This window comes from Mandrillus leucophaeus, unplaced genomic scaffold, assembly GCF_000951045.1.
Source record: "Mandrillus leucophaeus isolate KB7577 unplaced genomic scaffold, Mleu.le_1.0 Scaffold872, whole genome shotgun sequence".
Classification (NCBI taxonomy): Eukaryota; Metazoa; Chordata; class Mammalia; order Primates; family Cercopithecidae; genus Mandrillus; species Mandrillus leucophaeus.
The window spans coordinates 701,736-723,205 of record NW_012109497.1 but is presented as its reverse complement, the minus strand read 5'-3'; the positions used below and the strand labels follow the sequence as shown (position 1 = coordinate 723,205).

The 21,470-nt window shown below is 35.9% G+C and overlaps 1 protein-coding gene across 2 annotated transcripts in view; it reads left to right on the top strand.

Annotated features, from left to right (window-relative positions):
- The window catches only part of ANKRD26 (ankyrin repeat domain 26), a 100,512-nt gene that overhangs the window by 72,609 nt on the left and 6,433 nt on the right, over positions 1 to 21,470 (top strand). For both annotated transcript variants that reach the window (XM_011969107.1, XM_011969106.1), the window contains exons 26-32: positions 3,282 to 3,352; positions 3,713 to 3,806; positions 7,816 to 7,928; positions 9,597 to 9,726; positions 13,859 to 14,149; positions 16,938 to 17,155; positions 18,549 to 18,777. In XM_011969107.1, the coding sequence (XP_011824497.1) occupies positions 3,282 to 3,352; positions 3,713 to 3,806; positions 7,816 to 7,928; positions 9,597 to 9,726; positions 13,859 to 14,149; positions 16,938 to 17,155; positions 18,549 to 18,777 (1,146 nt within the window). The remainder of the gene's footprint in view (positions 1 to 3,281; positions 3,353 to 3,712; positions 3,807 to 7,815; positions 7,929 to 9,596; positions 9,727 to 13,858; positions 14,150 to 16,937; positions 17,156 to 18,548; positions 18,778 to 21,470) is intronic.

The following is a 21,470-nucleotide window of genomic DNA, read 5'->3' as shown; positions in this document are numbered from 1 at the left end:
GGATTATAGGCGCCCACCACTAGGCCTGGCTAATTTTTGTATTTACAGTAGAGATAGGGTTTTGCGATGTTGGCCAGGTTGATCTCAAACTCCTAACCTCAGGTGATCCACCCTCCTCGGCCTCCCAAAGTGCTGGGATTACAGGAGTGAGCCACCACGCCTGGCCTAATTTTTGTATTTTTAATAGAGACACGGTTTCACCATGTTGGCCAGGCTGGTCTCGAATTCCTGACCACACGTGTTCCACCTGCCTGAGCCTCCCAAGTGCTGGGATTACAGATGTGAGCCACCGCACCTATCTTGTTTATTAAACTCTGACTTTCATTCTGCCATTTTTTCTTATAATTACACATTTAAAAAAATAATATTTACCCTTACGAAAGTTGAGAATTATACATCATTCCTCATGGAAGTTGAGAGAGTTTTTTTCCTGTTAAACAGTATTTTATAGTGATTTTTCTATTGTCATGGTGAAGCAAACCAGATTAAGTTAGAGGATAATGTTTAATGGAATGTTCCAGAAAATTGTCTTATTTCTTATTTTCACTTTTGTGAATGGATACAGAATCTGTGTTGATTTATTTTATGGATTTCAAATTAATTTGTACAGAAAGGCCATTAACTTTTCTCCAAAATACAAATATTTTAATAAACTATTTAAAATAGGCATTTCCTTCATTTTCCTTTCATTTAAAATATATTATAAAAACATAGAAGTATTTAGATTATGTATAGTATGTATATCTAAAGTAGAGAATTAAGAAAATTATCTAGATCCCTCTTTTGGATTTTTAAAAAACAACATTGAGATATAATTTGCATACCATACAGTTCACTCATTTAAGGTGTAAAATGCAGTCTCTTAGATTATTTACAGAGTTGTGTAACCATCACCACAGTCAATTTTAGAACATTGTTATCACTCTGAAAAGAAACCCCACATCCCTTAGCCATCACTACCATCCCCGTCCGTGTCCCTCCACCTTCTCCAGTCCTAGGCAATCACCATCTACTTTTTGTCTCCTTAAATTTGTCTGTTCTGAACATTTCATATAAATAGAGTCATACAATATGCAGTCTTTTATGAGTGGCTTCTTTTACTTAGCATGTTTCTGGGGTTCATCTGTGTTGTAGCACATATCAGTACTTCATTTCTTTTTATTGTCGAATAATATTCTATTGTATGGCTATACCAGTTATCCATTCATCAGTGGATGGGCCTCTAGTTTGCACCTTTTGGCTACTGTAAATAATGCTGCGATGAACATTCATTTATAAGACATGTTTTTATTCTCCTGCCACTGGATTTTATCCTCAGGGTTATTCGGGCTGCTTTCACCATCTCCCTGCTTTACTTCTGCTGTTCTTCCTGTCTTTGCAGTTTGTATTCGTCTAGCCTCATTCCTTCAGACCTGGCACACAATTCCCCCTCCTTTGGGAAGCTTTCTCTGACCGTTCTGGCTCTCATTGACTTCACATTTTAGCATTTTTTATCTAGTCTGTGTAGAACAATTTGCCCTTAATTTGACTTCAATTTTATTTTTTTCATGAGAGAGAAACTCATCTAATTATAAATTTGCCTGCGAGGTGAATAATATCTGATATGCCTGTCACGTATCCTTGTATAAATTGAAAATATTTTAGCTTAGCAATTGTTAGGTTAAAATTACTTTATATTATACTAAGAATTTCTTTTTTGAGATGTTGATATAATAAAGCTTTTATTCTATTTTTATTATTTTATTTTTTTACAAGCCCATGACTAACATAGGTGGTTATTCTAAATATATTTTAAGTAATTAAATATAACTGAAAACCACTTAATCTAATAAAGGAAAGTTATTCAATCAAATGTTCATGTTTTTCTCACTATAAAAAAAATCTAAATTTACATTTCTTTATTATGTAGCCAGAGCTGGGATTCATAGATTCATACCACTTTACCACCCAAAGAGCTCTGGCTGCAGCTTTTCTGATATGCCATGTGACATAACCTTAGCCTTAAGCTCATCAGAGTGCTTGCTAAAGCAGCTCAGCACAGATACTTGTTGGGAATGACTTGATTTAGGAACCTTGTTCTGCAGTAGAGTCCAGTGTTTTTAGTCCAGTGCTCTGATGGCCATGTAAGTTATGTACTACTCATTCCAGGAGGTGCTGTTTACATTGTGGTCATCGCCCACTGAGGAGAGCAGAGACAAAGTAATCTATAATTGTTTAAAGTACTGTTGGCTAGTGAAATTGACGAAAGTTCTGTGAAGCACTAGGGGTGTATTCTGGGCCTCATGCTCCTCATTTGCTTTCACTTCCAGTGGTGTGAAGAATGATTCAGTGTAGCTATAGGAGACCACTTCCATTGGCATGCCAGCTGCCTAAAATATACAATTTTATTAGAACACAAAATACAGTAAAAATCACAAAAACAGCAAATATCATATATAGCTCACTATATGCCATGTACTCATCTAAGTACTTTATGTGCATATTCTTTGACTGAATCATCTTACCATCCCAGTGAAATAGATACTATTACTGTCACCATTTCTATTTTACCGATGAGGAAACTGAGACACTGAGCATTAATTTGCTCAAGGTCACACAGCTTACCATCCCAGTGAAATAGATACTATTACTGTCACCATTTCTATTTTACCGATGAAGAAACTGAGACACTGAGCATTAATTTGCTCAAGGTCACACAGCTGGTAACTGGTGGAGCTGGGATTCCCACCCAGCTATTCCAGCTTCTGTGTGGATACTGCCTCTCAATTTCATGAAACATCTAGTTGTCAACTAACATGTCATCATGTTAATTTTTATAATCACTGGCATCGCCATGGTCATTCACATCTATAAATATTAAAATTCTAGTTGACGTGGTGGTGCTTGGAATGCAAAAATATAGATGCTTACCATAAGGTAATTTCCTGTCTTTCTCCATTTTACCAAGTTTGTAAATTTGAGTATTTATCTGATAAAATATAGTTTGAAAACAAGAATAATGTGTTTTAGTTGTAGAACGCAGGTTGATAAACTTTTCTGTAAAGGGCCAGATAGTATTATTTTAGACTTTGGGAGCCATGGATACCTGCTACAGCAAATCAGCTCTACAGCCACAGCACAAAAGTAGCCATAAACTATGCATATTAAAGGAGTGTGACTGTGTTCCAATACAGTTTAGTTACAAAAAGAGGTGGTGGGCAGATTTTAGTAGATTATTATTTAGTAGATTATTTTACTAGATTATTAGTAAAGTGTTTTTTTTTTTTTATTCTTTGTTTTAGTTGCAAGAAGCACAGGATCGACATACAGAAGCTGTCAGATGTGCTGAGAAGATGCAAGATCACAAGCAAAAGTAAAATTTAAAGCAACACACAGAAAAACGTGATTATTTATAGAGCAAATAAGCAGTTATTTATAGAGCAAATAAGCAGTGTAGTATGAGAATTGTATCAGCTATGATCATAGGTACATCTGTGTGAAGTCAAGGAAAAATTTCAGCATTAAGCAATTTTGAAATGCACTTTTTAAATATTATCCTAGAATTTTGTGCATTATCCACAAACCACAACTAGAAAAATGATAGTTGCCGAATCACCTACTTTTGAAATCTTTAAGCATTTATGTAATTATGCCTTCAGGTGTTTGCTAAGAAATTACACAGTATTTTAAAAATTTATCTGTGAGAATAATTATTCTAAAATATACATTGCAGGCTTGAAAAAGATAATGCCAAGTTAAAAGTTACAATCAAAAAGCAAATGGACAAAATTGAGGAGCTTCAGAAAAACCTGTTAAATGCAAATTTGGTAAGTCAACCTCTTAATTTCTGTCATAGTGAAAAGGAATTTTATTGCTTTAGTAAGAGAAGTGGAGTATCCCTTATTTAAAGTACTTGAGACTAGAAGTATTTCACATTTTGGATTTTTTTTTTTATTTTGGAATATTTGTATGTACATAATGAGATATCTTGGAGACAGGACCCAAATCTAAACATGAAATTCATTTGTGTTTCATATATACCTTATATATGTAGCCTGAAGTTAATTTTATGTAATATTTTTAAAATAATGTTATGCATGAAACAAAGTTTTGACCATGTTTTCACTGTGATATGTCACATGAGGTTAGGTATGGAATTTTCCATTTGTGGCATCCTGTCCACACTCAGAGTTTCAGAGTTTGGAACATTTTGAATTTCAGATTTTCAGATGTTCCTCAACTGATAGATGGGGTTACATCCTCATAAACACATTATAAGTTGAAAATATTATAAGATGAAATTTAATACACCTACCAAACATGATAGCTTAGCCTTAAACCTGCTCTGAACACGTACATTAGCCTACAGTTTGACAAAATCATCTAATACACAGTCTATCTTATAATAAAGTATTGAATATCTCATATACCACATATTGCTAGCCAGGGAAAAGATCAAAATTCAAAATTTGAAGTTTGTTGAAATTGTGATGGTTTCACACCATTGTAAAGTCAAAATATATTAATAAGTTGACCCCTGGTAAGTCAATCCAAATTGTAGTGGTTTCACACACTCTTATAGTCGAAAAACCATAAGTTGGACTGTTGTAAGTTGGGGACTATCTGTATGTAAGAATATTTTAGATAATATGATAATCTTCATTGATGAAAGTATTTATTGTATTCATGGTAATACTGCTTGCTACTAGTAGTACAAGTCTTAACGTTATAGAAGTTGACTGAATTTATAACATGAATGAATTTGGTAGTAAGATTTTTAATATAAAAGATTGTGATAGGCTAAAAACAGTGTTTTTTATGTACATTTTGTTTGTTCATTCATCCATTGATGGACATTTGGATTATTTCTGTCTTTTGCTTATTGTGAATAATGCTGCTATGGACATTGGTGTACAATTGTGAGTCCCTGCTAATGCTTATAATGTCTTTTGAAATTTTAAGAAATTTGAGTAATGATTTGATCTACAATTTGAATTTCTTTTATAATCTAAATTTGTATTCCTCATCAAGAATGGATACTAGGTCATTATACAAGCATTTTTTTCCCCAAAGTAATGTGTTTTTCTCTTTGGATTTTAAAAAAGAGAAACCTGTGAAAAAGTAGAAATGGCTGCTCCAACAAGACATCACAGAATAACACAGTGCTCCTAGCACTGCAGATTCAGAAACTTTTTTTCCCATTTATCTGTGTTCATCAATCTTTCAAAACCTTAACAGTCCCTGCCGGGCGCAGTGGCTCATGCTTGTAATTCCAGCACTTTGGGAGGCTGAGACGGGGTGGATCACCTGAGGTTAGGAGTTTGAGACCAGCCTGGCCAACATGGCAAAACCCTATCTCTACTGTAAATGCAAATATTTGCCATATTCCTTACTCATGCCAGGCATGGTGGCAGGTGCCTGTAATCCCAGCTACTCGGGAGGCTGAGGCAGGAGAATTGCTTGAACCCAGGAGGTGGAGGTTACAGTGAGCCGAGATTGCGCCATTGCGCTCCAGCCTGGGTGACAGAGCGAGACTCCGTCTCAAAAAAAAAAAAAAAAAAAAAAAAAAAAAAAAAAAAAAAAACCTAAAAAACCGAAACAGTCTAGTCTCAGAAAAGTTGGCTGTGTAATCCACAATACCAATTTATTGATGTACCAATTTAATGATGTATTTATTGATGTTCTGCTTGATGTTTAACAAGCAGAACAGGATTCTCTGGTCATTCATGCTTTCCTGTGTAGAAATGAAGATCAGAAGGTTGCATTGTGAATACTAAAGTGGAGCAATGAGGTTGATGCTTCTACTAATGAGTTTCTTGAAGTCACAATAGGAAGATTTATGCGACTCTCGTATACAGATATATCTATCAGAAGAAACATCGACAAGTTTTTTTTCTAGATTTCATGTGTTAGTCCTACTTTATTGGCATCCTTTTCACACAAGTGACATGGCAATATATTGATATGAAGTCTCCTGTGAATGAGAGTATGGGGGGGACATCCCCTTATATGGGTGTCGTCCATGAATATATCAATGTCTCAGAAATGGAAAATTTAGTAAAAGTACTCAAAACCTGCTAAGCGTATTCAAAAATAATGCAGGATTTTCTGTAGATTCCCATAGAAATGAGTAAGGAATATGGCATATTATTAGTACACTTTGAAGTGTACACTGTGAATCAAAAATTTAATAGAGACAGCTTTCATCCAACTCATCAATAGCCCCTAACTTTTCCAGAAGGTTCTCATCTCATGTCTTTATGGAAGAGGGAATTATTCAAAAGAAAGCAGAGGCAAACAATCAATAATCTGTCCCTTGTGGAAAAGTTTTGCATTATAAAAGAAAAACAAAGACAAAGTATGCTGGTCGACATCCTAAGGGTGAGTGTGCCCACCCAAGATGAGAAAATAACACTATACTCAAAATAACACCAGTAAGAATCAACATAAAATGTACAAAATTAGCTATCTACAAAAGGAATCTGCACCAAGTAATGGTTTATGGGTGTGTGGTTGAGAATATTAATTGTTTATGGAAGTGAACTAGAAGGAAGAGACCTCAGGAAAGAGGTGTGGGATGGAAATCTAGATGAGGGAATCTGGGATGAAGCCTTGAGATTTAAGGAACTCTTAGAGAATTTAGAAGAGAAATGGAAGAGGACAGAACTCAGCATGAGGGGTGGCTGCATTTAGAAATGAAGTGGGGTCAGAGCAGTCTGGGAGAGGGTATGGTCACTGTTAGTAGTTGCTACTGAGAAGCAAAGCAGATTAAAGATTAAAAAATAGGGCCTTGATGATTTTCAGAATTTTAAAATGAGAATTATAAGATTGAAAATTAGATTTTAGTATAAAAGAAGACAAGTGATGAAAAAGTAGATCTCTAGATGAGACAGAGTCTGGCGAGCACTGTGGCTGACACCTGTAATCCCAGTGCTTTAGGAGACTGAGGCAGGAGGATTGCTTCAGACTAGGAATTGAGACCAGCCTGGGCAGCATAGCAAGACTCTGTCTCTAAAAAATATAAAATAAATCAGCCAGTGTGGTGGTGCACACCTGTTCTCCTAGCTGCTGAGGAGGCTGAGGTGGGAGGATTGCTTGAGCCCTGGAGTTCGAGGCTGCAGTGAACTATGATTGCACCATTGCACTACAGCTTGGTTGACAGAGTGAGACCCTATTACAAACAAACAAACAAACAAACAAAAAGGAAAGTCCAGTGGAAAAACGGGATGATTAAAAATGCCACAAGAATCAGGCAGAAGTTATGTTTTTGTTTATTGTGGAGAAGACAAACTTTATTTAAAGAGAAATGGTTAATAGAAAAGGAAAAATTGAAACTCATGGAAGAATGTTTATAAAGAATGAGAGATAACTCATCTTGAAGTCTGGTGAATATAAAAAATGTAATGGGAACCAGATGAAGGTTTTCTAAAAATTTTCTTAGTAAGATTTGATTTAACAAAAACTGGAATATCTTGAACTATTGATGACAATGTTTCTAGAGCAACTTTAGAAACGAGAACATACATCTAAAATAACTTTTAAAAAAATTTCATTAACACTTAGTATTTTATGTGTAAAAACTTCTATTTTTAACAAATAAATTTGGTAATTTAAGTTCCAGAAAAGAAATATGAGCTGTTTTAAGAAAAGTCGTTTTTGAAATCTGTTCTTATTGGTATCAGGTTTATAAACTGATAAACAGTTTATAAACTGTGTTTTATAAACCTCCCTAAACATATGTTACTCATGAACTCATGAACTCATGAGAAATAATAGTTTTAAGAACAAAAGTGTTTCTAGAGTTTTAAAAATAATTGAAAATATTTTGTTTCAAAGTCTGAAGATGAAAAGGAACAATTAAAGAAACTTATGGAATTAAAACAGTCTCTGGAATGTAATTTGGATCAGGAAATGAAGAAAAATGTTGAATTAGAAAGAGAGATAACTGGGTAAGATTTTAGTATTTCAGATCATTTTAACCATTTAATTGATTTAACTATAATTTTACTTTATTCAAAACTAGATACAAATTCATTTAATATCTACTTTTTCTTAATGAAATTATTCTCTTTTAAAATTGTTTTAGAAAGTTGCAGCACAATCTGAAACTTTTTGAATGCCTAAATATTACACTTATTCTTCAGTGATTTTGAAAATAGTAACAATGCCTTTGGCATATAATGTCAACTTCTCTCTTCATCTTTTACTTCGATCTTTTATTTCTGAAGATATTTTCATTCTCTTTGGTAATTTTTCTCTCTTTGGTAGTGTCCAAAGATATTCAGATCTTTTAATATCTGAAAACCTATCTGTATCACATCAAAAATTATCTTGATTTAGCTTATGCTTTCTTTCTGCCTCTTTTATGTGTCTGTGTAGTTATAAAATATATCATGGAAATTTACTCATGGAAATTTCGCATGGATAGCTCCCATGTTTACCTGAGGTATACATGTTATTAAACTTCTGTTTGTTTTAAAACACATATGCCTCATACATATACAAATCTATGTATGATTTAAGAGTAAAATGAACAATCATGTTTTTACTATCCAGATTTAAAAATGGAATGTTACCCGTTGTCTTGGAAGCCCCAACAAGGCTGCTTTTCTATTTATTTGCTGAGTACTTACGTTTGTTCGATTCTAATTACTATTTTTCTCTCATTGTCTTTCTCTGACATGGTTTTGCATCCCTTTTACTTTGTTAGCATTGTGCTAGTAAAGATTTCTAGATCTCTTCTGACATGCTCTCTCTGCTCATTTCCTTTCTTCTAAAACTCTGTTTCCTTTTCCCCTTAACTCAGACATCAAAGATGTTTTCTTTCCTGTCTCTTGTCTACTTTGAATGATCTTGATGTTTTTTATTTGTACTTTCATTTGTACTTTTATTCTTATAAACTGTGGTCAGTGGATATCAAATGTATTTTTATGTCTTTTCCAACCATTTATGTATAAGTATGTATATGCTTTGCTTTTCTTTTTTCGGGAGTCTCTCTGTTGCCCAGGCTGGAGTGCAGTGGTGCAGTCGCAGCTCACTGCAACCTCCACCTCCTGGGTTCAAGCAATTCTCCTGGCTCAGCTTCTTGAGTAGCTGGGATTGTAGACATGCAACACCAAGCACAGCTAATTTTTGTATTTTCAGTAGAGACGAGGTTTCACCATCTTGGCCAGGATGGTCTTGAACTCCTGAGCTCAAGTGATCCGCCTGGCGCGGCATCCCAAAGTGCTGGGATTTTAGGCATGAGCCACTGAGTTCAGCCTGAGTATGTTTTTCATCTTCACCTTGGACGCTGATCTCTGGGTTATAGCTAATATTTGATGACAGGTTAATGTTTTATATTAACATTAAAATGGATAGGAATAATTTACAAAAACTCGATGTGATTACAATATTAGCTCTTAATCTGCCATATATGTCATATAATTTTTCTTCACATTATTTACCTAAGATTATAATTTCATTAGAGTGTTTTCAAACTATGTCAGATTGAAATAAACGAGAGAATCATGATTTATACATTTCTGTCTCTTATATGCTAAAACATATCTGTTTAAATAATTATTAAATGTTTGCCTTTTTAAAACTTGAGTTACTCATTTTGTACCTTCCTGCAGATTTAAGAACCTCTTAAAAATGACAAGAAAGAAGTTAAATGAATATGAAAATGGAGAACTTAGTTTTCATGGAGATTTAAAATCTAGTCAATTTGAAATGGATATTCAGATTAATAAGCTAAAACATAAGGTAATTTTTAATAAGTTTTGGGACCAAAAAAATCACTTAATTTTGGGAAATATAGACTTCTCAATACTTTGAACAGTGAAATAAAGATTTTTTTTTTAACTTTAGGGACTTGATACTAACAAAGAAAACTTTTTTTTTTTTAAGTTCAGGGGTACATGGGCAGGTTTGTTATATAGTTAAACTTTTGTTTCGGGAGTTTGTTGTATAGATTATTTTGTCACCCAGGTATTAAGCCTAGTGCCCATTAGTTATTTTTCCTGATTCCTCTCCCTTCTCTCATCCTCCATCCTCTAGGAGGCCCCAGTGTCTGTTGTTCCCCTCCATGTATCCATGTGTTGTAATCATTTAGCTCCCACTTAGTAGTGAGAACTTGCAATATTTGGTTTTCTCTTCATGTGCTAGTTTACTAAGGATAATGGCTTCTAGCTCTGGACATAGGAACAGGCAAAGATTTCATGGCCAAGACACCAAAAGCAATTGCAACAGAAGCAAAAATTGACAGAATCTAATTAAACTAAAGAGTTTCTACAGAGCAAAGGAAGTATCAGCAGAGTAAACAGACAACCTACAGAATGGGAGAAAATTTTTGCAAACTATGCATCTGACAGAGGTCTTATATCCGGCATCTGTAAGGAACTTACACAAATTTACAAGGAAAAAACAACCCCATTAAAAAGTGGGCAAAGGACATGAATGGACACTTCTCAAAAGAAGACATACATGCAGCCAAACAAACATGATAAAAAGCTCAACGTCATTGATCATTAGAGAAATGCAAATCAAAACCTCAACAAGATACCATCTCATACTTGCCAGGAAGGCTATTATTTTAAAAAGTCAAAAAAATAAACTATTCATCTGACAAGGGACTAATATCCAGAATATACAAGGAACTCAACTTGACAGCAAAAAGAATAAATAATCTAATTCAAAAGTAGGCAAAAAATCTGAAACAGACATTTCTCATAGGAAGACACACGAATGGCCAAAAGGTATATGGAAAAAATACTCAACATCACTAATCATCAGGGAAGTGCACAATCAAAACCACCAAGTGATACGATCTTATTCCAGTTAGAATCGCTACTATCAAAAGACAAAAAATAACGAATGCTAGCAGGGCTGCAGAGAACAGGGAACTCTTAGACATTGTTGGTGGGAATGTAAAGTAGTACAGCCATTATAAAAAACAATGTGGAGTTTTTTCAAAAAACTAAAAATAAAGCTGCCATATGATGTAGTCATTCTACTATCAGGTATTTATCCAGGAAAAAGGAAATCAGCATATCAGAGGGATATCTGCATTCCCATGTTGATTGCAGTACTAATCACAGTAGCTAAGATGTGGAATCAACCTAAATGTCCATAGACAATGGAAAAGAAAAATATGGTGTATACAGATACATAAAGATGAAAACAACAGACACTGAGGTTTCCAAGAATGCAGAATCTGTACCAAGAAGTGTGTTCAGAATCTGGGTGACAGGGTCAATAGAAGTCCAAACCTCGGCATCTTGCAGTATAGTAACAAGCCTGCATGTGTACCCTTTCAATCTAAAAATGGAAATTTTTTTTTTTTTTAAATAAAAAGATTTGGAGGCTGGGCACGGTGGCTCATACCTGTAATTCCAGCACTTTGGAAGGAAGGTGGGCCACTCACCTGAAGTCACAAGTTCGAGACAAGCTTTGACAAAATGGCAAAACCACGTCTCTACCAAAAATACAAAAAAACTAGCTGGGCGTAGTGGCATACGCCTGTAGTCCCAGCTACTTGGGAGACTGAAGCAGGAGAATTGCTTGAACCCAAGAGACGGAGGTTGCAGTGAGCCAAGATTGCGCCATTGCACTCCAGCCTGGGCGACAAGAGTGAAAATCTGTCTCAAAAAAAAAACAAAAAACGATGTAGTGTATATACACAATGGAATACTATTCAGCCATAAAAAAAAAGAATGAAATCATGTCAGTAACATTATGTTAAGTGAAATAGGTCAGGCAAGGAAGATAAATATCTGAGTTTCTCACTCATATGCAAGTGCTAAAAAGAAAACTGAGCTCATGGAAGTAGAGAGTAGAACTGTGAGTATTAGAGGCTGGGAAAAGCAAGAGGGAGGAGAGGTGGGCAAAGGGGTGGGGAAGGGAGGAGGTGTTGGGTGATGGCTACCAAATTAGAGCTAGCTAGGAAGAATGCGTTCTGGTGTTCTATAGCACCACAGGGCAAATACAGTTAAATATATTTATTGTGTTTTTTCAAAAAGCTAAAAAGGATTTTGAATTTTCACAAGACAAAGAAATGATAAATGTTTGAAGTGATAGATATACTAGTCCGCTTATACATTGTATACATCTATTAAAATATCTCTGTAGCCATAAATACATATAATGTTATGTGTCAACTAAAAAGGAAAAAATATTCATCCCATGATAAACCAGAACATGGGCCAACCTCAGTGACTCATTTCTAATGAATAGAATGTGGTAAAGGTGACAACATGTGACTTAGGCATTAGGTTAGAAGAGGCCTCCTATCTCAGATTCCTTGCCCTTGGAACCAAGCCCGATCTTGGGAGGAAGCTCGGGACCCAAAGGCAGCCTTGGAGTTCCAGTCCCCCAGGCTTTGAGCTGTGTCCAGGGAACCTGAGGGGAACAGAGACAAGCTGTCCTAGCCAAGATTTTCCCAAACCACAGGTTCCTGAACAGAATAAACGTTTTAAGCCATAAATTTTGGGTACTTTGTTAGGAAGCAATAAGCAGAAAAAAAATGTATGTTACAAAAATAGACAATAAGAAACGTAATAACTTACACAGGAGAAATTAGTCTCATTTAAAGTAGAATCTAATAAATGTTGAGATTAATTTATTTATGGCAAATAGTGTTAAGCAGATAACCAGGAGAAAGACATAAGAGCTATCGAGGAGAAAGTTTTTTCTCCAGATGGAACTCAGAATTAAAGATCTGGAATCAGAACTCTCCAAAATAAAAATTTCTCAAGAAGACTTTAGTAAAACTGAACTGGAAAAATATAAGCAACTCTATCTAGAAGAATTAAAACTTCTAGATAGAGGGGGACTGGAATCTTCTGGTTTGTGCACTAATGTGTCTGGTTGCTGATGGTGGCCGTTGGCTGGAACTTTGGTTGGGGCAGGCACCCCGAGCACCCACGCTGGAATAGTTTGTAAATAGCTTCTTCCATTCTATAGCTTGTCTCTTCACTCTTAATTATTTCCTTTGCTGTGCAGAAGCTTTTCAGTTTAATATTGTCTCATTTGTCTATTTTTGGTTTTTTGGCTGTGCTTTTGAAAAATAACCATAAAATCTTTGCCTAGACCAGTGTCCTGAAGCAATTATCCCTATCTCTTCTTCTAGTAGTTTTATGGTTTCAAGGTCTTACTTTTTTATGTCTGAAATCCATTTTGAGTTGATTTTAGTATATAGTGTTCGATAAGGGCCTAGTTTCATTCTTCTGCATGTGGATATACGGTTTTCTCAGCACCATTTGTTGAAGAGGATGTCCTTTCCCCAATGTATGTTCTTAGCACCTTTGTTTAAAATCAGTTGGCTGTAAATATATGAATTTATTTCTAGGTTCCTTATTCTGTGGCCTTAACACCAATAATTATTACCCCTTGGAATGCAAGCCAAATTAGCATAAAACATTTGCAGCTCAGGAAAAGGCTTATGGCATTAGAATCTATATTACAGGATTCATTAATTACACTCTTATTCTGGGAGCCATTTTTTTATGAGGCCTAAATAACTCAATAGGAGTTCCCTGAAACTTCTTTAGAAATATAGGGCATGTTTATGGGGGAAGCAGTAAGAGACTTTCTGCTACGCCTTAGAGCCATGTAAGGAGGAAAGACACGAAACACTCATAGAAAAATACAAATTGAAGATCAAGTGCAAATGTGTGGCCAAGATGCTGGAAATAAGGAATATATTTTTGTGACTCCTGGTGGCTTTGACTTTGTTTATTTTCTGAGTAATTTAAGGGTTCACATTTGAAGAATGTTTTGTGTTTCAGGTGACATTTTATTGCAGTTGAATTTATTTCAGAATTTGTTCTTGGTTTTATGTTAGGCTGTTCTCAGGCTACTTCCTTCATTATCACACTATATTATTGTCTTCTTTCAGATTGATGATCTTACAGCAGAACTGGAGACTGCAGGTTCAAAATGTCTACATCTGGATACAAAGAATCAAGTTCTTCAACAGGAGTTGTTATCTATGAAAACAATACAAAAGAAATGTGAAAAACTGCAGAAGAATAAAAAGAAGTTGGAACAAGAAGTGATCAACCTGAGAAGTCATATAGAAAGGAATATGGTAGAACTTGGTCAAGTCAAACAGTATAAACAGGAGATTGAAGAAAGAGCAAGACAGGAAATAGTAGAAAAATTAAAAGAAGTCAATCTATTTTTACAGGTTAGTTTATGTGTAGTGTGCCTTCATTCATTTCACTGCAAATTGTATTTTGGATAAATACATTATATGTGTTTCCTCTACATCCCTTATAGCAATTTGTTCTATAGATTTCTAGAAAGATGATGGCATCTGTTTCTCCCTTTAGATATTTGAGTTTCCATCATTATTATAACTTAATTGATGATTTAGAATAATGATTTTCATTAGAGAATTATTTGACTATTAAGACCAGTTGGCATAAAACAAAATCATCAGGAAAACAAAATATTGTGATTTAGAAATTATACCGTGTTCTTGAATTGTTCTTAAATTACGTTGTTCACTTTTTAAAATTTTTAATTAATTTTATTATTCTTTAAATTATCAGAGTTCATGAGTACTAATGAAACAATGATTCAAATGTTTATACCTCAGCCTCCTGGATAGCTGGGACTACAGGTGCATATCACGATGCCTAGCTAAATTTTTAATTCTTATAAAAACAGAGTCTCGCTTTGTTACCCAGACTGGTCTCGAACTCTTGGCTTCAGGTGATCCTCCTGCTTAGGTCTCCCAAAGTGCTGAGATTACAGGCATGAGCCACCAAACCTGGCTGATAAATATTTTAAACTTAAGCTTGTTTTTTCACATATTTAAAATTACTCTCTGAATCACTAACTCAAAAGTAAAGGAAAAAAAAGACACAATGATTACCCAGGTTATATATAAATTAAATTTTATTGAGGTATAATGTACAAATAAACACAACCATTTTAACAGTTTGACCCAAGTATATACTTGAATAACCACCCTCTCAACAGAGAACATTTCCAGAAAGTTCTCTCTTGCCCTTTTGTAGTTAATTCCCCCTACTTCATTCCAGGAAACCACTGGGACTTTAAGACAACTTGTGTTGCTTTTGCCTTGAAAAAAAAAAAAAAAAAAAACAAAGCTGGGCACGGAGGCTTATGCCTGTAATCCCAGCACTTTGGGAAGCCGAGGTGGGCGGATCACGAGGTCAGGAGTTCGAGACCAGCCTGGCCAACATAGTGGAAACCCATATCTTCTAAAATTTTTTTTAAAAGTAATTAGCCAGGCGTGGTGGTGCATGCCTGTATTCCCAGTTACCTGGGAGACTGAGGCAGGAGAATTGCTTGAATCTGGGCGGCAGAGGTTGCAGTGAGGTGAGATGGTGAGAGCTAGACTCCATCTCAAATACAAAACAAAACAAACAAATTAGGCTGGGCATGGTAGCTCGCACCTGTAATCCTGGCACTTTGAGGGCTGAGGCGGGAGAACCGCTTGAGCCCAGGAGTTCAAGACCAACCTGGGCAACAAAGTGAGACCCTGTCTCTACAGAAAATTTAAAAAAATAATTAACCAGGCGTGGTGGTGCATGGCTGTAGTCCCAGGTACTTGGGAGGCTGAGGTGAGAGGATCATTTAAGCCCAGGAGTTTTCAAGGCTGCAGTGAGCTATGGTTGTACCACTGAACTGAACCATAGGCAACAGACTGAGACCCTGTCTCTAAAATAAACAAAGCCAAAGAAATGTCTTTCCTCTCTTACCCACATGGGTATATGAGTGCGTGAGTGTGTGTGTCTGAGTGAGTGATAAAAATCTACTTCCTTAATAACATGAGTTTGTGTGTCTGTGAGTCATTAAAACTCAATAATTGAACAAATTTGTTTTAGTTGGGATAAAGAGCGATTGAGAACTGTGCAGGACCCCTGTGCTTATGAGAGAGGATGGAGGGTGCAAACTGGTAGAAAGCATTTGAAGATTAACAGAGAGCAAATCTGGGCCACTGGAAAATATGTAGCCGTTGTGAGAATAGAAAGTCTTCGCTACTCATTCTCAGCTTTTTCCCTTCCCTCAGTCTCCTGAGAGATAGGAGTCTTGGAACACAATCTACAAGGCCAAGGTGGTGGTATCCATGATAACACAGGTTTCTTCACATGGTATTTACGATAGTCTTACAAAGCTCTACGTGTTAGCTCTTAGCATGGAATGAGAATAGGGAGAAATCTTAGTGATAAGCCAGTATAGTTTCGCATTTTACAGATGAAGAGACCTAGGGAAAGGTTAAACAGCAGGCCCCAAGCCATAGAGCTAGTCAGGCTCAGGATCACACTCCACGTTCCTTTACTTGTAGTCCAGGTGATTCCATAACCTTATGCTCCAGCAGGTAGAATTACTGTAAGAGATCCAAGACCTTGGGCTTTTTTCTCAACATGTATTGATGTGCACAGCATTTATTCCTAAGAAGCTCTAAGTTCCTATATCTTCCATACAGATGATTGCTTTAATTTACTTTGCCAAGTATATTCATAATATGGAATATCACATCAAAATTTTTAAGCATATTCAAGTCTCCCATGAATATATTTTAACACAAAAATAATTTTTATATGATTTTCATTTGAAAATACCTACACATTTGTAGTCATTTTCTTTCTTAGGTTTTCCTTATGTTACCAGTTATTTTTTATTTTCCATATAACATCGTTAGACATCTGGGTTGCCAGTCAGCCTTTATTGTTTTGATTACTTCATCAAAGATGAAAATGCTTCTCTAGTAGAAACTCACTTTCATTTCTTTGGAAGGTGTATTTGGATTCCCGTTTCAGTTAGAGCCCTGGAGTGTCCTCTTATCTCTTTGACCAATGCCTGTTGACACAGAAATCTTCCCTTTTGGAGTTTGGGTTAAAAACAAAACAGCCCTTAGACACCGAGTAGGTGGCCATGGTCTTACTCAGGTTACATATTTTTAATATATTTTAAAAACACATGCTTTTAATTTGTTTTAGGCACAAGCAGCATCTCAAGAAAACTTAGAGCAGTTAAGAGAGAATAATTTTGCTTCAATGAAAAGTCAGATGGAACTCAGAATTAAAGATCTGGAATCTGAACTCTCCAAAATAAAAACTTCTCAAGAAGACTTTAATAAAACCGAACTGGAAAAATATAAGCAACTCTATCTAGACGAATTAAAAGTTAGAAAGTCCTTGTCAAATAAACTAAACAAGTAAGTCAAAATATAGAATAGGAAATAAATTAAGCTCATTCATTTGCCTTGAAAGCGTAATTCTTAGTGAGATAGGTTCATGAGATTAATGGGAAGTGAAAGCTAACTAGGTAATATAATTTTGGAAAATGTTAGTAAATTAACTTACCTTTAAAATGTGAGTCCAGGACAGTTTATGTCTTTCCTCGGTTTTGTGTTTTTTGTTTTTTGTTTTTTTTTTATGGCTTTTCCGTTAATATTCTTATGTAGTTAACTAGATCTATGTCTTTCAGCTATGTGCTTTTGAAACTCTGTTAATTTAGACATTGACATTGTCATCAAATTGTTTATCAGCACTGCCATAAATGTAATTATTAATGAGTTGGGCTGTTTTTTGGAAAATTACAACTTAAACCAGAAGGGTCAAGTATCACTACTACTCTGCACATTCTGGCACTCCATAAATGAACTTTCCTTGATTGTGGTATCTGGTGTTATCACTAGAGGGCGCTGTGAGACAAACTATCCTGTGTAGTTTTTCTACTACTTAAAGGTATGCTAGTGAAATATGATTAACGTAGGGATGAAGGGAAGTATAATTCATAAAGTGGTTAAAAATAACACCTTGGTCGGCCTGAGGGAGTGTGTGGAAAACAGGTCAGGCCCCACCTCTGATGCCTTGGGAACAATGTTAGGAGCTAACTGCCTTTGAGGCTCTTTAGTTCTTTTTGATCACCAACTCAGCTATCTTCTTTTCCCCTAGAATTTTTTGCTCTGAATTATTCCTTGGTGCCAGATGCCTAATATTTTTCCAGATAATGGGTGAAATAAATGTAAAAGGGTGGTGAAAGCAAATGCTTGCACATGTCTTGAGGATTTTTTTTTTAAATCTCTAAACTGGTTTACTAAATACAAGTATTTTTAGCTGGGCTTTTTCCTTTGTTCTTAGTTCTGTTAATTGTATCAAAATGATGTTTTTGATATGTTTGTACATAGTGAAATGGTTATTATAGTCAAGCAAATTAACATATTTATCATCTCACATATTTACTCTTTAAAGACAAGTATTTCTAATGACATCCTCAGGAATCTTACCTGTGGAGCGTTCCTGAAGGCAGCAGGTGTTAACCTGTGAAGCCATACATCATTGGTAGCCATTCTCTTCCCTTCCCTACTTTGCTTGAATTACTTGTTTGTTGGAAACTACCCTAGAAACATATGCACTTCTTTAGAACAGTCTAAAAATTATAATTGCATACAGTAGGCATGCTCTGACACGTTTTTCAGTATTAAAATACTGGTCAGTGGGAAATTTCATTTACTCTTATGGTAACTTTTTAAAAAATGCAAGTCTCCTAGGAATCATTTAGGGGAAAGTAAAATATTAAGCATATGTCTTCTGCAATCTTCACAGAACTAATGAGAGGCTAGCAGAGGTCAGCACCAAACTTCTTGTGGAAAAACAGCAGAGCAGATCTTTGTTCACCACTCTCACTACCAGGCCAGTCATGGAGCCACCTTGTGTTGGAAATCTTAGTAACAGTTTAGATCACAACAGAAAACTTATTCCAAGAGAAAATTTAGTGATCTCTTCCTCAAATCCACGGACTTCAAATAATAGCGTGGAGAACTACTTGAGCAAGGTTAGTTATGTTGTCTTTTTTCCTTCAGGTTTCAAATTTCTCATATAAGAATTCTTTTTTTGTTTGTGTTTTTGAGACAGGGTTTTACTCTGTTGTCCAGGCTGGAGTGCAGTGGTGCCATCTTGGCTCACTGCAACCTCTGCCTCCGGGTTCAAGCGCCTCTTGTGTCTCGGCCTCCCAGATAGCTGGGACTACAGGTGTGTGCCACCACACCCAGCTAATTTGTATATTTTTAGTAGAGACTGGGTTTCACATATTGCCAGGCTGGTCTCAAACTTGTGGTCTCAAATGATCTGCCTGCCCCAACCTCCCGAAGTGCTGGGATTACAGGTGTGAGCCACTGTGCCTAGCCTCAAATTTCTGGTATAATTCTTATTTTTAATTTGGTGAAATACTGAGTTGTTTAATTGACTTATGCTTGATAAGTAAGGGTCATAATTATCTGTGCTAATAAAGTGAGGAAATTTTAGTTTTGTTTTTTTTAAGTCCCTAGAGCTCTCACTTTCAAGAGATACCATTTGTTAACTTTATTCAATAAATGTAACTAAATTGTCACATTTTAAATTTCTTTAAAAGCTGAATTTACTAGAAATGGAATATGACTGCCTATTACCTGATAGTAAAAGGTATACGTTGAGATACTTTGGCTTTTTTTCTAATGGATTTGAGTTTGGCTGTGGTTGATGGCACTTTGATGGTTTTCTGGCACCATCTCAAGTGTTCCACCCTTAATCATAAGTGAACGATTGGCATCCAGACACTTAACCACATATGGAAATTATTATTTAAAGAACTCCAAGATAAATACTTTTTGTGAATTAAACCTCTAACACTGATTAATTTGTATTTTTAAGTTTTGTCATTTTGTTACATAGGATTACATCCTTAGTTGCTATTGTTACAGCATTTTTCTCCCAATTTTTGTAAAATGTGTCTATTACTGGGCAATTGCACAGCAGTTTTTAAATAGTTAAGCAAATATGTGAATGTAAAAAATGCACTTGTGCCATTATTTGAATGATTGATGACTAAGACGGCAATGATATCAAGAGTGTTTAGTAAGTATGATCAAACAGAATTATTTTCTTCCCACCCAGAATTTCATGTAAAGCCTCACAGGGTCCCCATCTTTACAGTTGCAAGATCCTAGCTAGCCAATATTATGTTCATCATTTTGTTAGCTTAGTTTTGTCTTGCTTTTCTAGGACAATAGAAAACCCATTGAAGAGGAACCTTCCAATCCAACCTTATGATTTCACTCATAGTATGACTCCATTTCTGGGGATCTCTAATGAATTCAACAATTACAAGTTATAACAATTGTAGACTTGGTAGGGAAAAAAAAATAATTCAACTATGCTTGATCCAGTTTAAGATACTTGTCTAACTTTTGACCATTTTTGACCAGGGGGACAAATTACAAAAGCTGGTTGCAGTGGTGAACACCTGTAGTCCCAGCTACTTGGGAGGCTGGGGCAGGAGGATTGCTTGAGCCCGAGAGTTTGAGGTCGTAGTGTGTTTTTATTGCACCTGTGTGCAATAGTGTGTGTGTGTTTTTTTTTTTTTTTGAGATGGAGTCTTGCAGGCTGGAGTGCAGTGGCCAGATCTCAGCTCACTGCAAGCTCCACCTCCCGGGTTCACGCCATTCTCCTGCCTCAGCCTCCCAAGTAGCTGGGACTACAGACGCCCACCACCTCGCCCAGCTAGTTTTTTGTATTTTTTAGCAGAGACGGGGTTTCATCGTGTTAGCCAGGATGGTCTCGATCTCCTGACCTCGTGATCCGCCTGTCTCGGCCTCCCAAAGTGCTGGGATTAATAGTGTGTTTTTATAGCCGCCACACTCCAGCGTGGGCAACATAGCAAGACCCTGTCTCTTAAAAAAATTACAAGATGCATAAAACATTTGTTTGAACAAAAATAAATAAATAACTAGTTCTTGTTGTGTATCATTAAAATATTCATTTTAATCAGTGCACATTAGCTTAAGATTTAATGGTATTTTCATGATCTTAATGCAGAGAAAAATAGTGTAGACTCATGTTAAATGAGACCTCAATGTGGTTTCTTTACCAGGCCTCATGTCCTAACGAATCATAGAAGAGCAAGCCTGAGGTTTTTTAGACAGCACTGCAGCCAAGTGGCTAACAAGAAACAAATTAAATTATTGTTTTAATATATAAATTACAAGATCCTAGCCAGCTAGTATTTTTTTCATCATTTTGTTAGCTTAGTTTTGTCTTGTTTTTTTTTTTGCCATTGGGTTGTTCCGGTTTTAGTTGTTTCGGGTTCTTGAATTTTTCTTCTTGGTTCCAAAAGGAAAATGAATGTCAAATACTTCTGTAGGCCAGATGCTCATGCCTATAATCCCAACACTTTGGGAAGCCAAAGCAGGAAGATCGCTTGAGCTCAGGAGTTCAAGACCAGCCTGGGAAACATAGTGAGACATAGTGAGACTTCATTTCTGCAAAAAATTTAAAAAATTAGCTGGGCATGGTGATGCACGCTTGTAGTCCCAGCTTCTCGGGAGGCTGAGGCAGGAGAATCACTTGAGCCCAGGAGGTCAAGGCTGCAGTGAGCTATGATCGTGCTTCTGTACTTTATCCTGGATGACAGTGAGACCCTGTCTCAAAAAAACCAAAACAATAACAAAAAACCTTCTGTAACTTATTAAGCATGATGCAAATATAAAATTT